This window comes from Chiloscyllium plagiosum, unplaced genomic scaffold (genome assembly GCF_037043375.1).
Source record: "Chiloscyllium plagiosum isolate Xiang-an unplaced genomic scaffold, Cpla_swu_hap1 HiC_scaffold_34, whole genome shotgun sequence".
Lineage (NCBI taxonomy): Eukaryota > Metazoa > Chordata > Chondrichthyes > Orectolobiformes > Hemiscylliidae > Chiloscyllium > Chiloscyllium plagiosum.
Window position 1 is genome coordinate 4,102,520 of NW_028270172.1, and position 17,936 is coordinate 4,120,455.

General features: G+C 41.1%; 1 protein-coding gene across 5 annotated transcripts in view; it reads right to left on the bottom strand.

The window, feature by feature from the left end:
• Positions 1 to 5,417: 5,417 nt before the first annotated feature.
• The window catches only part of LOC122564562 (cadherin-12-like), a 623,768-nt gene continuing 611,249 nt past the window's right edge, over positions 5,418 to 17,936 (bottom strand). For all 5 annotated transcript variants that reach the window (XM_043719639.2, XM_043719638.2, XM_087978475.1 and 2 more), the window contains exons 11-12: positions 16,768 to 17,019; positions 5,418 to 7,787 (exon numbers count right to left, since the gene is read on the bottom strand). In XM_043719639.2, coding sequence (XP_043575574.2) covers positions 7,279 to 7,787; positions 16,768 to 17,019 — 761 coding nt within the window. In that variant the 3' untranslated portion in view covers positions 5,418 to 7,278. The remainder of the gene's footprint in view (positions 7,788 to 16,767; positions 17,020 to 17,936) is intronic.

Consider the following 17,936-nt stretch of genomic DNA (forward strand, 5'->3'; position numbering starts at 1 on the left):
ACAACTGACAGTCACAAAGCTAATCCCAGCACTAAGGCAAAACCTTCAGAGAACTGGGAAAGAGGCAATGGGATAAGCAGGAGAAAGCCAGTCTGGTAAAAACAGGAGTGGCATCCAAAAAGAAACACTGATATGTGCACAAAATGACAACGACATCGTAAATGAAGCTATTAAATGCTGAAAGACGAAAGCAAAAAAACAACTGTGTTTGTATAAGCCCTGTCACATGTTCAGGGTGCCCCCAAGTGCCTATCATCATAAAGCTATTTTGAAACTTAATGACTGTCATTTTACAAGTGATTTAACCACCTCATGCATATGATAAATGACAAATGACCGTAAGACATAAGGTACAGGAGCAGAGTTCGGCTCATTGAGTGTTCCATTATTTGATCATCTTTCTCAACCACATGCACCTACCTTTTCCTTGTAACCCTTGCTGCTTTGACCAAACATGAACTATCTATCTCAGTCTTAAATACACTCAATGACCTGGTTTCCACAGGCTTCTGCGGCAATGAGTTCCATAGATTTCCACACTCCAGCGGAAGAAATTCCTCCTGATCTTACTTTGAAAGGGTCTTCTCTTTACTCTGATGCTGTGCCCTTGGGTACTAGTCTCTCTTACTAGTGGAAACATCTTCTCTATTCTATCCAGACCTCTCAGTGTTTTGTAATTTTCAATGAGATTCCTCCTCATCCTTCCAAACTCCAGAGAGTGCAGATTTAGAGTCCTCAACCACACATCGTACGAAAAGACGCTGATCCCTGAGATCGTTCTTGAGATCCTCCTCAGGACCCCCTCCAAGGCTAGCACAGCCTTCCTCAGATATGGAGCCCAAAACTGCTCACAATATTCCAAACAGGGTTCTGATCAGCGCCTTATCCAGGACAGCCTTTTGTGTCAGTACATAGATAGTCCTACTAGGGATGGGGCAGTGCTAGACCTGATCTTGTGAAATGAAACTGATCAAGTGATTGAAGTTTCAGTGGACGAGCAGTTTGGCAATAGTGCCTATGATTCAATGAGGTTCGAATTCATGATGGAATATGATAAGGATTTTGCAGCTAGTAACTGTTCAAATTGGGAGAAGATCAATTTCAACATTGATATCAACCCAGTTCAACAGCAGCACCTTCCCTTCAGAGAACACCTTATATTTAAGGTGAAGACTAAGTGGTTTAGTGGATTCACTAGTGTTAGCCAATCATTGCCAGTCTTGTTGGCGATAGATGCAGTCATGTGATGTTATGGAGATGGAAATGTCCATTCTTACTGATGACATGGAAATGAAGTTGGAAGCTCATCTCAGTGCTGAAGAAATACAAAGGTCTGTGTCAGCCTCAGAACAATTGCCATTGAGGGGGATAGAGATGGTGGCAGATAAATGAAGTCAATTGCAGCATTTAAAGACAATAGCAGCTATAATCATCCTGGAACTCAGGTAAACTGTCTGACCATGGAGCATCATTGAAGGGGGTGAGAGAGTTAGTGGTGAGGCACTCTTGGCGAACACCAGCATGCATATGATGTACACTGGTTGCTCTGTACAACTGGCTGGATTTTCAAATAATGTCAAAGGATAGTTCAGAGTCAATGACATTGGTCATGGGCTGGAGATAGATAGGTTCTTGATTGTCAAGGGGATCAAAGTTTATGGGGAGAAAGCGGGAGAATTTGGTTCAGAAACTTATCAGCCATGATTGAATGGCGGAGCAGACTCAATGGGCTGAATGGCCTAATTTTAGCTCCTATGTCTTATGAAATCATAATGAGGCCATAGCATGTAAGTAGGTTTTTCTTCCCTCAAGAGTGGGACAGTGTAGGTGCATTTAGATGAGGTTGTTATGAGGTAACACATAATTGTAAAATAGGGACCCAAGATTAGATCCTTAGAAAAACCAGAAGAAATGGTGTGGGAATGGGAGAATCTCTGGTTCTGCTGGAATAGATAAAAATGCAGCCAGGTGAGAGCAGATTAAGCCACAGTAAAATAGAGGGTAGGTGCTGGAGATGGATGAGGTGATGTAAACCATTGGAAAGATTGGTAAGAGACCAAGGAAGATGAACATAGAGAATTTATCATAATCATTGAGTGATTTGTGACATTGATCAGAACCATGTTGGTTCTATGAAAGGAGAAATTCAAATGTGGAGTTTCAATTCAGGAGATGGCAACACGTTTAGGTATTTTACAGAGCTTAGCGAGTTTGGAGGTGGAGTGGAAGATTGTAATGACCAAAGGGTTGCAGATTTATTTCAGTGGGGCATGTGGGAGAGCAGGATGTTGAATACACACCAGATTTAATAGGGAAGCTAGCATGGAATCCAGGATTGACTGTTGAGTGATGAGCAGCTCAGTAGGATGTGTTAAGACAACAGATGTGAACTGTGTTCAGAAGATGAGTTTGGATAAAACTGGAACAAAACTAGAGAAAGATATGAGCTCAGGAGAAGCATTAAAGGAGGGTTTTGTCAGTGGGTCAAGGAAAGGGATGGAATTGGCAGGAGCAGATGAATAGATATTTTAATGTGTCAGAGATGAGAATGAGAAGGATGAGGAGATCAGTTTAAGATGACCTTGTGCAGTAAAAACAAGAAACAAGGAATTATCTTTGCATTCCAGAGGATCCTGAAAATAGTGAGGAATTCTGCAGTTGAGAGCAAGAGCCAGATCTGACAGTGAATGATTCAATTAGTTGGGTTTAATTTTGCATCCATGAAACATAAAGGAGTGGAGATGAGGGCATATCATGGGGAATGGTCAGGGTGGTTTAAATGTGGACTAGTGCAAAGATTGATGTGAATGCAGAGTGTAGTGGAACAGATCATTAGCTGGAGAAACATGTGGTGAATGGAGTTAGCAGCTAGATGGGATTATGAACATGTAGTTGTAAGTGATTTGGGAGAGAGATTTTTCTGGGGCAGACACTAAAGGAGTCAGGTTGGTGAGGAGATGGTCATGGATAGAGAATGATCCGAGAGAGTTCCGTTTACCTTCCTCATCATGATGAGAGTTACAAGGCCAATTCAGATGGCAAGGCCTATAGGATGGTCATGCATAAAGATGGATCAGTTTACATGCAGGAAAAGAATGCGGATTGGGAGATGGTGAACTCAGAGGAATGAATATAATAAATTGAGTTGGCGTTTGAAATTATCAAAGGATGAGAAGTCAGTCAACAATAGGCTGAGAGCAAAGTAATTATCACAGTATGAACGTTGGCACAGTACATAGCTTGGCAGTGGGAGAAATGAGGGTAAATGAGGGTTGTGACAGACAGACCAAGATAAGATTTGGTAATAAGATTCTGGGTGTGAGGATAGAGGTGAATGGCATAGCCAGGGGAGAGGTCTATTTGAGGGAAACATGTTATCCCTACCTCAGTTAGTTTCGCATCAGGACCAGGTTGTTGATCCAAATGTACACAATCATTCACACATCACAATAGCAAATGTGGGGTGGCACGGTGGCTCAGTGGTTAGCACTGCTGCCTCACTGCACCAGGTGCCTGGGTTCAAATCCCACATCGGGTGACTGTCTGTGTGGAGTTTGAACATTCTCCCCGTGTCTGCATGGGTTTGCTCTGGTTTCCTCCCACAATCCAAAGATGTGCAGGTTAAGTGAATTGGCCATGCAAATTGCCCATAGTGTCAGGTGCATTAGTCAATTAGTAAATATAGGGCAGGGGAGTGGGTCTGGGTGGTTTACTCTTTGGAGGGTCGGTGTGGACTTGTTGGGCAGAAGGGCCTGTTTCAATACTGTAGGGAATCTATATCAAAAGGAGCAGCAAAGAAGGCATTATTAACATAGCTGAGTAAGATATTCCCTTATCGGTACAACCACCAGTTAAACTCCACCTTCCCCCCAACCCAATTCCCAGTTCCAATGGGAGACTTGTGGAAGAGTCGTTTAATGGAGAGGAAGGTGGGGGTTGGTGATCAGTGTTCATCTAATATAGTGCACTGTGAACCACCACCCACTGTTTGAATTATCGCCCCCTCCCCGGTTGAACACTCCAGCTACTGCACCAATATCCTAGGCATTCAATGGAGCAGGATTCTCTGTGGCTCCATTCCAGGTGTTTCACAGTCTTCCTCCTGCATTAAAAAATCCATGAACAGAGTGTAAATTGCTGATGAATACTTTTCGGGCTGGCAGCAGGTTTGGAGCGAAGTTCCCAGAGGTTAGTACTGGGATTCGTGCTTTTCCTGATTTACATTAATAATCTAGATCAACGTACGCAGGGAACAATTTCAAACTTTGTAGATAATACAAACCTTGGGAGGTCCTGTCAACTGTGCAGAGGACATTGTAGAAATCCAAAGATACACAGACAAGTTGCTGGAGAGGGCAGGCAGGTGACAGACAGAGTTCACGCAAAGAAGTATTACATTTTGATGGAAGGAACATGAAGGGACAACCTAAATCAAAAGGTAACATTCTAAAAGTGATGCAGGGACAGGGGGACCGGGGTTTATACATATATAATATTGAAGGTAGCAGGACAGATTGAGAAAGCAATTATTAAAACCTTCAGCACCATAAGCTTTAGTAATAGGGACATAGAGTACAAGAGCAGGGAGATAATGGTGAACCTGTATAAGGCAGGTGTTAGACCTCAGCTGCAGTAGTGTGTGTAGTTCATGGCACCACACTTTACGAAGAATAAGAAGAAAGAGATAGCACAGAACAGATTTGTTAAAATGTTTCCAATGATGAAGCAATTCATTTGGAGGGTTATTTGGAGAGGGTGCATCTATTCTTGGAAAACAGAAGGCAAAGAGGGAATGAGATAGAAGCATTCATAATCATAAGGTGCTGGATAGAGTAAATAGGGAGAAACTTTCCACTTATAAAGCTTCAGGAACAGTAGGGCACATGTTTAAAGTGCTCTGCAAAGGACCAAATTCAAAAACCAAGAAAAAATATTTCTAAGCTAGTGCGTAGTTAGGATCTGGAGTGCACTGCCTATAAGTGTGATGGAGGCAGGTTAAATTAAAATATTCTCAACAGCGGCACGGTGGGCGGCACGTTGGCACAGTGGTTAGCACTGCTGCCTCACAGCGCCTGAGACCCGGGTTCAATTCCCACCTCAGGCGACTGACTGTGTGGAGTTTGCACGTTCTCCCCGTGTCTGCGTGGGTTTCCTCCGGGTGCTCCGGTTTCCTCCCACAGTCCAAAGATGTGCAGGTCAGGTGAATTGGCTATGCTAAATTGCCTGTAGTATTAGGTAAGGGGTAAATGTAGGGGCATGGGTGGGTTGCGCTTCGGCGGGTCGGTGTGGATTTGTTGGGCTGAAGGGCTTGTTTCCACACTGTAATGTAATCTAATCTAAAAAAATCCTTCCAAGCATTAGCTGAATGTTTATTGAGAAACAATGTGCAGGGTTACAAGAGGATGGCACTCAGTGAAGATGCTCATACAAAGAGACATACAGAGACAATAGGTTGACTGGCCTTCTTCGGCACTTAAACAATTGTGTGATTCTGTGGTTGATTCTTCCTTTTTGAAATTTGCAGCAAGCACCTGAGGTATTATATTCACAGCAAGTTCCGATCTGGTAACCTGTTGGCCATGACCTTCATGTGAATCTCATGAATTCAGAGCGTTCTCACTCATCTCCAGTCAGATGGCAGTGGGAACACTCCGCTGTCCAAGGTGCTGATATCTGAATGAGATGTTAAACCAAGGTTATACCAATACTTTTGGGTCCAACTGTACTGTCAGAGGAAAAGCAGGAGAGTTCCCTACATTGTGGTCTGTGGTCAATATTCATCATGAACATCATTATATCAGATTATCTTCAAACGGTTTCATTGCTCAGTTGTGGGTTAAGTTCACAGACACCTGTCAGGACCTGACTGACTACATCATTGATATTCTTTATCTGTATTGTTCATCACAGAACTTGGATAAGCATTTGCAATATCACAATATTCAATGCTGTGTACCAAGTGCTGGAAAGTGAGTCTAGTGTAAATCTGGATTAGTTATTTTGTCAGTGCAAAATTGAATGCTGGAGGGCCTCTTTCATAAATTCTATGAAACTATTATTCTCCCTGGCTACAGGCTACATACAGCTTACATTTGTCTTTCAGGGGCCCCATCTATCAGTATCCTGTCCTGTATTTTATACTTTAGTGTAATGAACTGACCCTCTAGGTCAGAAGTTCAAATTATGGATCATGACATGACAAGTAGTTGGGAATTGAATTCCTCATCCTTCGAGGCAGTTGTGTTGTTTGGAGACTTCAGTGGGACAGCCCGAGGATTGGCTCCAAGACCCCAAGTGTAAATGTGTAAATTCTTTTTTGTTTTCTCACAGTTCAGAGAATCTGGCTGCAGGAATGAGCTCCATGCTCTGAGCTCTGAGCCCCTGGCATTACTTCCATCTGTATCTCTGCAGGAGGTAAAAAAAAGTCTTTTACAAAGATACAAAATAATTCAGGATTAATACACAATGCTTTAATTTTTTACTGGCTGCAAAGTAATTTTAGCAATAGCATTTTGGGCTATACATCAAAGGGTTTTGAGATCTTTCATAATGTTGTGACTGACATTACTTTCAATTGTAACGTTAGTTCACTCTCAGATATAAAACTTGACAGGGGAAAAAACTGTCAGATCCAATTCCATTCCTTTATAATAAATTTCTTGTCAGTTCATCACATAGCAGATTGACAGGACTCATGGTGAAATCCGTTATGGTACCTGTCATGGATTTCCAACAGCATGAATGTGTTTGACAGGAAGAGATACACAGAGGCCCCAGAGAGGAAAATGTTGAGGAGGATAACATGTGCTCATTAGGCATCAATGTTTTTCTTAGTTGTAGAGGTCATGTCCAAAACAAAAATCAATATTATTAACACAAACACCTAAATCTACTCCATTGCTTCTTTTATTGAAGTAAATGTGATTTAATTCAAGTTAAGAACACCTTTTAGTTGTATAATAAAAACTGACACTCTTACTGGAGAGCATAAACATCTGCAGTGTTTAGAGTTCTTTGAGGCACTTCAGTTAAGGTTACAGAAAAACCTGCAGCTTTTTTGTTTTCCTTTTCACTTACAATTGCATGGCCAAAACATTTCAAAGACACTGCACCAGCCAGCCTCTCTCCAATTTCACAATGATCCAATCTTTGTGGTACCTAATAAAACTATCTCACAGTAAAACAATAAGTTGACAGAGCGGGTAACAATGGCAGCCATTCTTTCTTTTAAAAAAAAGACAAAAGTCAACTTGTCCTTAAATTTGCCAAACTTCAAATTTACTGTCGTTCGGTATTACTTTGTTGGCTGTTAGTTTTCTCTGGAGAATAAAGATCTGCAAGTTTTTTAAAGCGAGGCCCCCAGTTAGTGAGGTAATCGTAATCCTGATCTGTGTCTGTGGGAACTGAATCCAAGGAGCTGAGTGATTCAGCTATCGAGCAGTTTCCTTCATAAGCGTATGTCACCAGGGAATCATAAGGAGGTGCACTGGGATCTGCATCATTCTCCTGCACTCTCTGATCGATGAAGTCTCTAATGTCCGTGTGGTTTTGTATTATGATGGTCTGCCGCTGCGGATGGTGGCTTTCTGGCTTGACGTCTCTGCGCAACTGCACATCCTCTATCAAGTCAGGTTTCCTCAGGGTGCTGATGTCAAAAGCCTGGGTGTCCTCCTCACCACCTCCTTCATCATCATAACTGATTACATTGTCTCTGATATCTTCTTTCGATGTCATACAGATCTCCTTTTTCCTTTGCCTTCTCAATGCCACAAACAGCACCACAATCACTGTGAAAATTGGAGCAAATTTAAAAATTCATTTTAGCTTTGTTTTAAACATCAAATATTCTAATCAGAAAAGCTAAATTTTGTTACTGATTTTAAATTTTAAATCTGAGATCAATAAATTTCTTGTTAAGCAAAGGTATTAAGGGATATGGGCCAAAAACAGATATATGGAGTTAGACAAACAGGAGGCTGGAAGAACACAATAAGCCAGGCAGCATCAGAATGTGGAGAAGTCAACATTTTGGGTATAAGACCAGTGTTGAAGAAGGATTATACCCAAAATGTTGACTTCTCTACCTCCTGATGCTGCCTGGCTTGCTGCGTTCTTCCAGCGTCCTGCTTGTCTACTTTGGATTCCAGCATTCTGCCATTTTGTTTGTCTCTAACTAGGTTTTTGGTGTTAGGCCACAGATCACCCATGATGTCATTGAATGGCAGAACAGGTTTGAGGTGCTGAATAGCCTACTCTTGCTTCCAAGTTCCCATCAACTGGATGCAAATACAATCCAGAAGTTGTTAGCATTTTATAGGATACAATTTCAATTGCTTCATGTGGTTTTCAAATGTAAGAGCTGGGGTTAAAATTAAATGGGATTTCATCAGGATTGAAACACATAGAAACATTGAAGTGATTAAATTGTGTCTGAATGCTTAAGTACTTGGCAGACATTCATTAGTCATATTATATCACCAGTCCAGGGAGAAAGTGAGGGCTAAAGATGCAGGAGATCAGATTCAAAAAGGGTGGTGCTGGAAAAGCACAGTAGGTCAGGCAGCATTTGAGGAACAGGAGAGCCGACATTTCAGGCATAAACCCTTCATCGGGAATAATTCCTGACAAAGAGCTTATGCCCGAAATGTCGACGCTCCTGCACCTTGGATGCTGCTTAACCTGCTGTGCTTTTCCATCGCCACCCTTTTCAACTATCACCAGTACACACGGAGATTCTGTGTGCGAATGTAGAACCATCACTGAGATTGAACAACCTCCTGTCCTTCATTGAATTGGACAGAAAATTGGTCACTCTCTAATCATTCTGAACCAATGCTCTGTGCTGTCCCAAGTTAACCCAATATTTCTGACTACACTCCTAGGAATATTTTCCATGTAAGTCTCAGCTGACCTGCTGCAGAGGGGATTTCTGTTTTCTTTGTCAGAAATGTCAGCCCTCATAATTCATCAATTAACCTTGGCCATTTGCTTGTGATGATCTCTCTGGTTGAATCACACTATTGTTCTCATTTTTCTCATTGCTTATCACCAATGTCTGATATTCCCATTGTGGCTGAGTAAAGAACATTTCAATACAGTGCAAGTTTACTCGACAAGTTGATGCTCTGAGACCTTTAGCTACAGTTTATGTTCTTAATAACATTTGAGTGTAACTTCAAAGCATGTCCCATTCCGACACCACATGTTCATCAGAAGACCTGGGCATAACTGAAATTTGCCAGGAACAGAGAACAGATGGTAAGACATCAGTCATTTCTGTATTCTGTTTCTTCCGCCCACTGAACTTGTGGAGACAGAGTGGCAGAAGTTTTAAATTCTCATGACAATCATCTCTCTTAAAAAGCAGTTTACTGAATACAAACATATATTTTTATATGTAATAATATATTATATATATAAATATATTAAATATAAATTCATTTCAGAGTATCAAAAGATGTGGCAAATTTCCCTGTTGTTGTTTTAATAATAGAAATATTAATTGTTAATTTGAATTTCCACAAAAGTCATTACTAAAAATTGACAGCTTTGCATCAATCTGAAAGGTTTGTATGATAAAAGTTGGAGCAATGTTCTATTGGTAAATTCCCTGAAATGGTCAATATTTTAGCATAAGTGTTTGAGTATTTATTTCTAAGGAACCACTTTTCAGGAGTAACAGTGAGGAAACAAAGGTTGTAAAGGTCTCCATGGTGAGCACTCATGCTGTTCCTCAGCAAAGTTCAGAAGGTTCCTGTAAGAGAATGTGTTGGCATTCCGATTTCTTATCTTAGTTAGGATACATAGAGTCATAGAGATGTACAGTACAAAAACAGACCCTTCAGTCCAACTCGTCCATGCCGACCAGATGCCTCAAACTGATCTCGTCCCATTTGCCAGCACTTGGCCCATATCCCTTTAATCCCTTCCTATTCATGTACCAGATGCCTTTCAAATGTTGTAATTGTACCAGCCTCCACCAATTCCTCTGGTGGCTTATTCCATACACCCACCACCCTCTGTGTGAAACAATTGCCCCTTTGGTCCCTTTTAAGTCTTTCCCCCCCCCTCACCTTAAACTCATGACCTCTAGTTTTGGACTCCATACCCTGGGAATAGACTTTGTCTGTTTATCCTATCCATGCCCCTCATGATTTCATAAACCTCTATAAAGTCATTTCTCAGTCTCCAGCGCTTCAGGGAAAATAGCCCTAGCTTATTCAGCTTCTCCCTGTAGCTCAAATCCTCCAACCCTGGCAACATCCTTGTAAATCTTTTCTGAACCCTTTCAATTTTCACAACATAGGGCAGCATGGTAGTCAGTGGTTAGCACTGCTGTCTCACAGCAGTAGGGTCCCAGGTTCGATTCCAGCCTCGGCTGACTGTCTGTGTGGAGTTTGCACATTCTCCCTGTGTCTGCGTGGTTTCCTCCGGGTGCTCCGGTTTCCTCCCATAGTCGCAAAGATGTGCAGGTCAGGTGAATTGGCCATGCTAAATTGCCCATCGTGTTAGGTGCATTAGTCAGAGGGAAATGGGTCTGGGAGGATTACTCTTCAGAGGGTCGGTGTGGACTGGTTGGGCTGAAGGGCCTGTTTCCACACTGTAGGGAATCTAATCTAATCTTTCCTAAAGCAGAGAGAGCAGAATGGAATGCAATATTCTAAAAATAGCTGAACCAATGTCCTGTACACCTACAACATGACTTCCGAACTCCTATACTCAATCCACTAAACAATAAAGGTAAGCATACCAAATACCTTCTTCACTACCCTGCAACTCCACTTATAAAGATAACACATTGATGCCAGAGCTTGTATCTGTTGTAATTCTAAATTATAAGACGTGCTTGTTGAAATAAAACAAATTTTACTTTTATTTCAGAACAAATTATTCACTAAATAAAAACTGTGAATGCCGCATAGCCTCAAGTCACTTAGTGAATATACACTCACAGCAGTGCAATGAGTAAAAAACAGGTTTTGAGAGTTTTACTATCTTTCACCCATCTGGTTCACTCATATCCTTTAGGGAAGGAAATGCCATCCTCACTTGGTCTGACCTACGTGTGACTGCAGATCCACAGCAATGTGGTTGAAACTTAACTACCCTCTGGCCAATTAGCGATGGGTAATAACTGCTGGCCTGGCCATTAATGCCCTCATCCCTTGAATGAATTAGAAAAAAAGAATTTTCACTGATGGGTTGGAATTGATATTGAGGTTGGGGCTTTGGTGGGGTAAGTGGTAGATATGATCATGGACTTAAAGAAATTCCCTAAAGCTGGCTAATCAAGACTTTTTCAAAAAAAATTAAAAAAAAAACTGCAAGTGTTTTGATGCTGTTCTGGGAGACTGCTGAAAGTTATTGAGCTGAGAAGGTGTAGAATTGAAGTAAACAGAGACGGCATAAAACAGGCAGTGGAGATGTCCAGAAACTGTCTAAGAGTTGATTTAGATGGCTGCCAATCAGACACTTAAAGAATCTTTCAGCCTTTTGCTTGGGACACAACTGCTGAACTTAATACATGGACTTTAGCAAGGTCTTTCACAAGATTCTGCATGGTAGACTAATTAGTAAAATTAAGAGTGTGTCGCTCGAAAAGCACAGCAGGTCAGGCAGCATCCAATGAGTAGGAAAATCGACGTTTTGGGCCAGAGACCTTCAGGAACACCCTTTTCCAGCAATACACTCTCAATTCTGATCTCCAGCATCTGTAGACATCACTGTCTCCTAATTAGTAAAGTTAGATCACATTGGATCAAGGGAGACCCAGTCAACTGGATACAAAATTGGTTTGATATAGGAGACAGCGGGTGGTGGTACAGTATTGCTTGTTTGAATTGGGGGCTTGTGACCAATGGTGTTCCATTGGGATCAGTGCTGGGTCAACTGTTGCTTGTCATTTATACAAATGATTTGGATGAGAATAAACAAGCATGGCTCATAAAATAGTAGATGACACCAAAATTGGGGGCATAGTGGACAATGAAGAAGGTAATCCTGGAGTACAATGGGATCTTGATCGGTTGGGCCAGCGGACTGAAGAGTGGCAGGTGGAGTTTAATTTAGATAAACAAGAGGTTTTGCATTTTGATAAAACAAATCCGAGCAGGACTTGCACAGTTAATGGTAGACCCTTGAGAGTGTTGTGAAACAGAGAGACCTTGGGGTTCATACATAGTTCCTTAAAAGTGGCATCACAGGTAGACAGGGCAATGAAGAAAGCATTAGGCATACTTGCCTTCAGAACATTGAGTACTGGAGTTGGGATGTCATCTTGTGGCTGTACAGGACACTGATGGGGTACTTTTGGAGTAGTGAATACAGTTCTGGTTGCTTTTCTATAAGAAGGATATTATTAGGGATGTAGGTTTGCTCACTGAGCTGGAAGGTTTGTTTTCAGATGTTTCATCACCATACTAGGTAACATCATCAATGAGACTCCAGATGAGGCACTGGTGGCATACATATGTAACATACAGATGAGGAAGGACACCACTTCAACTGGGACAGCACATCCATCCTAGGATAAGCCAAACAGAGACATGCACGAGAGTTGCTAGAAGCATGGCATTCCAACCAAAACTCTATCAACAAATACATTGACTTGGATCTCATTTACCATCCCCAAGAAAAATAACAGGAAATGACATCACCAACCCAAGGAAATCTAAAAATATAAGTAGAAAGTGGGCCATGCTGCCAGTGCTTCATCCGGAGGCTCACTGATGATGTTACCTAGCGTGGTGACGAAACATCTGAAAATGAACCTTCCAGCTCAGGGAGTGAACCTACATACAGAACCTCAACCTGAGCTACAAATCTTCTCAAAATTCGTTAGGATGATATTAAGTTGGTGCAGAAAAGATTTATAAGGCTGTTACTGGGACAAGAGAGTTTGAGTTATAAGGAGAGGCTGGATAGGTTAGGACATTTTTTCCCTGGAGCATAGGAAGCTGAGGGGTGACCTTATAGAGGTTTATAAAATCATGAGGAACATAGTTAGGGTGAACAACAAAGGTCTTCTTCTTCGGGGTATGGGATTTCAAAACTAGAGGGTTTAAGGGCCTGACTGGCAACTTTTTCATATGTGGAATGAATTGCTAGAAGAAGTGGTAGAGGGAGGTACAGTTACAACGTTTAAAAGATATTTGGACAGGTACATATATAAGAAAGGTTTAGAGGGATATAGGCCAAACTCAGGCAAATAAGATTAGCTTCATTTGGGAAACCTGGTTGGCAGGGAGAAGTTGGACCGAAGGGTCTGTTTCTATGCTGCGTCACCCTATAACAGCCATCAATTTCTAGCTGATATCTTTCCATTTTTCTAGTACTTTAACTGGCATTCTACCCAAAAAGCTTTCACTGGGTGTTTAAATGGAATTAAAATCATGATCTGTTTCCTGATACTCATATCATATTAATGAGACAGCAGCAATAACTTCTGTTTATACGACTCCATTAACGTAACACTCCAGGAGTTATAACTGGTATTTTAGGAGGTGGTTGTGATTTTTTGGAGGTTGGTCAGCTCAACTCCAGGATATCTCTACAAGAGTTCCTCAGGGTCATGTCCTAGGCCCAATCATCTTCAGCTACTTCATTAAGGTCAGAAGTGGGGATGTTCAGCGATGATTACACAATGTTCAGCACCACTTGCAACTCCTCAGACACTGATACAGTCAATGTTCAAATGCAACAAGATCTGGACAATATCCAGGCTTGGGCTGAGAATCAGTGAATAACATTCACACCACATAAATGCCAAGCTCCGATCAGCTCTGATAAGAAACAGTCTAATCACCACCCCTTGGTATCAAATGGTGCTACCATTGCTGAAACCCCAACAATCAACATCCTCAGGATGTCCATTGTCCATAAACTCAAATGTACTCACCACATAAACACATTGATTGCAAGAATAGGTTAGAGGCCAGGAACACTGCGGTGAGTAAATCATATCCTGAATCCCCAAAGCCAGTCTTACATATACAGGGCATGAGGATAGAGTGTGATTGAGTATTCCCCACTTGCCTGGATGAGTGCAGCTCCAACAACACTCTAGCTTGACACCACCCAGGACAAAGCAGCCTGCTTGACAGACACTGCATCCACAGGCATCCACTCCCTTCACCACCGATGCTCAGTAGCAGCAGTGTGTACTATCTACAAGATGCACTGCAGAATTCACCAGCAATCCTTAGGCAGCAAGTTCCAAACCACAACCACTTCCATCGAGAAGGCCAAAGGCAGCACATACATGGGAAAACCACCACCTGCAAGTTAACCTCCAAACCATTCATCATCCTGACTTGGAAATATACTACTATGCCTTCACTGTAGCTGGTTTAAAGTCCTAGAATTCCCTCCCTAAGGACATTGTGAGTCTATCTAAAGAGTGTGGACTGCAGTGGTTCAAGAAGAAGCTTACCACCCTTTCTTAAGGGCCAACTAGCAATAGGCACTTAAAAAAGATGCTGGCCAGCTAATGATATCCATGCCCCATGAGTGAATAAAGAGAAACATTCCAAGATGCTTCGATGAAGGGTTAGAAAATAAAATCCGACAGGAAACAACTGATACAAGCACAGAAAAATCTGATCAAAGAGATACATTTTAAGAAGTGCCTGAAATGGGGAAAAAGGATTAAGGGAGGTAAAGGGAGGGAATTCAAGGCAACTAAATGTACGATATTAGTGCAGTGATTAAAATCGAGGATGCTGAAGATGCTAAACTGAGAAGAAGAATGCAAAAATCTTGGAAGATTAGAGACTTGAGGAAATTGCAGAGACTGAGAGGATTGTTATGGTGTAAATGGGCTCACCTTAAGTTTCAGATGGCAAGGCTTTTTTAACATTCTTTAACGGGATGAGGGTGTCACTGACTAAGCTCACATTTATTGCCCATTTCTAATTTCCCAGAAGGCAGATATTAAGATCTCAGATTGTTGAGGCCCTATCTTGAGTTATTATGTATCTCTGTCAACTGTACAATTTGTTCCCATTCATAGAAACATTGAAAATAGAAATGTGACTCGGCCATTTGGCCCTTTAAGCCTGCTGCACCATTCAATATGATCATGGATGATCACTCAACTCAGTTCCCTGTTCTCATTTTCTACCCAGACTTTTGATCCCTTTAGCCCTAAAAACTATATTTAATTCCATCTTGGAAACACATAATGTTTTGGCCTGTTTTGGCAGACAATTCCTCATTCCACCTTTAGTTTCCATGGCAACTCTGAACTTTAGATAGGATCCGTATCAAAATACAATTGACTAACCTAAGAATCCTAATGTCCAATGGTATTTTAATTGTAACTTACTGAATGTTACAGGTAATGGAGAATCCCTTTCAAATTTTGACAAAATATAATAGTAAATAATTATCAATTAACACCAAGTTATAGGTTTATAGGTTTATTTGGAAGCACTAGCTTCCGAGCACTGCTTCTTCATCAGGTAGCTGTGGAGCAGGATCATAAGACACAGAATTTGTAGGAAAAGATTATAGTATCATGCAACTGAAATGATATCGTCAGCAAATCTAGATTGCTGCTAAGTCTTTCATCTTTGAGAATGGGTTACAGGTTTTGGTTCATTAATATGAAAATCCCAGAACTTCTTTTAAGTCACCTTCTCGAGATAACTTAATGTTTTATAACAAAAGGTGACATCACAGCTCAGACAATTCATTTAAGGTATGAGGATTGAGTCTGTCTGTATCCCAATCTTGAGTCAGACTGGTTCTATTTTTAAAATATTACATGGAAAGACTACCTGCAGATTGGGCGCTTTTTGAGTAAAATAGAATGTATCTGCAAGTTTTAATTCTGCAAATGCAAATTCACCTTAGACTTCTATGTGTGTGTGCGCACATGAGAGAATGAGAGAGAATGAGTGTGAGCATGTGAGTATGTCTGTGCAAGTGTGAGTTTGCGTGAGAGAGTGTGTGTTTGAGTGTGTGCATGCTTGGTAAAGTGTGTGTGTGTGAGAAGGTGTGTGTGTACGTGAGAGTGTGGGGAGTGTATGTGTGTGTATGAAAGAGAGCATGTGTATTAGGGAGGGTCTGCATGAGTGTGTGTGTATGTAAGAGTGTGTGTGTGGGAAAGTGTATTGTGCAGTGGGGTCACCTGTAGTGTGACATGAACCCAAGGTCCCGGTTGAGGCCATCCTCATGGGTTCCAAACTTGGCTATCAGCCTCTGCTTGGCCACTCTATGTTGTTGTGTCTCCCAAAGTCCGCCTTGGAGGATGGTCACCCAAAGATCTGAGGCTGAAAGCTCCTGACTGTGAAATAGCCAAGTTCAGAACTCATGAAGGGAGCTATGCAACAACGCAGACAAACTCTCACCTCAGATGTTTAATGCATTGTCTGAACTGAGATGCCACCTTTTTTCATAAAACTGTAAGTTATCTTGAGAATATGACTTAAGAGAAGTTCTGGGAGTTACACATTAATGAACTGAAGCCTGCAACCCATTTGAAAAGATGAAAGACTTAACAACAATCTAAGTTTGTTAAATACATTGTTTTAGTTGCATGGCACTGTCATGTTTTGCTATAAATTCTGAGTTTTATGATCCTGTTCCAGAGCTACCTGATGAAGGAGCAGTGGTCTGAAAGCTAGTGCTTCCAAATAAATGTGTTGGACTATAATCTGGTGCTGTGTGATTTTTAACTTTGTCCACGCCAGTCCAACATCGGCACATCCACATAATAAAAAATTAAGCGTTCAATATAATAGCATGATACAGAGGTTGACTCACCAAGGAGTATAATGATGCAGAGCAAGATTGCTATCAGTGCTTCTGTGCTCAAGCCCACTGGGAGGAAGATAGCTTCTACATTGCAGGATAAGATAGTACCATCCACATCACATCCGCAGACTCGAATAGTCAGTGTGTTTGTGCTGCTTTGTACAGGGTAACCACTGTCTGAGACCACCACTGGAAGGAAATAGAGCTCTAGCTGCCTGCGACTGTAACCATTTCTCTTGGGTAAGATTCCAGCTGTGTTGTCTGTAATGTTACAAACAGGAAACAAATGAAAAATAAAGTGTACATATTGAAATGTTATGACAAGACCCTTACTGCTTTGTAACATGGTTTTTCTTTCAAGAGTCAATCACGGAACATTGGCGTCAATGACAAAGCCAACATTTAATGCTTGCTCTTTGTTGTTCCTGAGCACATGGTGGTGAGATGCTCCCCTGAACCATTTAAGTTACCACAATAATGCAACGTTTTTATGCTTCCTCAGATGATGGAAGGCAGGTCTATTGTACTATTGTGTACTTCTAGTAATCGCTGAGTATTAGGAGTCTGCAATAAGTCTGAGCAAGGTATTTTTATACAAGCTCAAGATAACTGCTGAGCAGTGAAATGACAAATGGTGTGAAGACACAGATAAGGCATTACAAGGTTTTTAAGTCCACTATTACATTCCAGTCCTTCACAAGGAATCTTCTTTTATTATCTATCACTCAGTGCTTTAAAAGTAATGGTTTCAAACATTCATTCATAAAGCAGCAAAAGATTAGCAAAGCCTGAATGCAGTTAAATGTGACTGCGTATTTCTGATGATTACTGTAAGACAACGATAGTAAAGGATTCTTTTAATACATTAATCCTTTCATGAGTGCAAACCAGTTCTGGGAGAAGCAGGGTAGCATTTACATTTATCACAGTACATTTTTACTCCAGTGAAGTTTTTGCCTGCAACAACTTATGTCATTTATTTTCATGAGAAAAAAAGTATTAATTCGCATTGTTCAATAAATTTTAATGCTTAGTTTGATTTCCAAATTTTACAGGAAGGGTTGAGAAAAATCTTATAAAGTATGCCATAAAAGGAAACCATTTCTTTCCAGGTTAAAATAAATGTTTTAATCTTATCTGTGTGGCAAATAAGTAATGAGTAACATGGCGACTCGAGG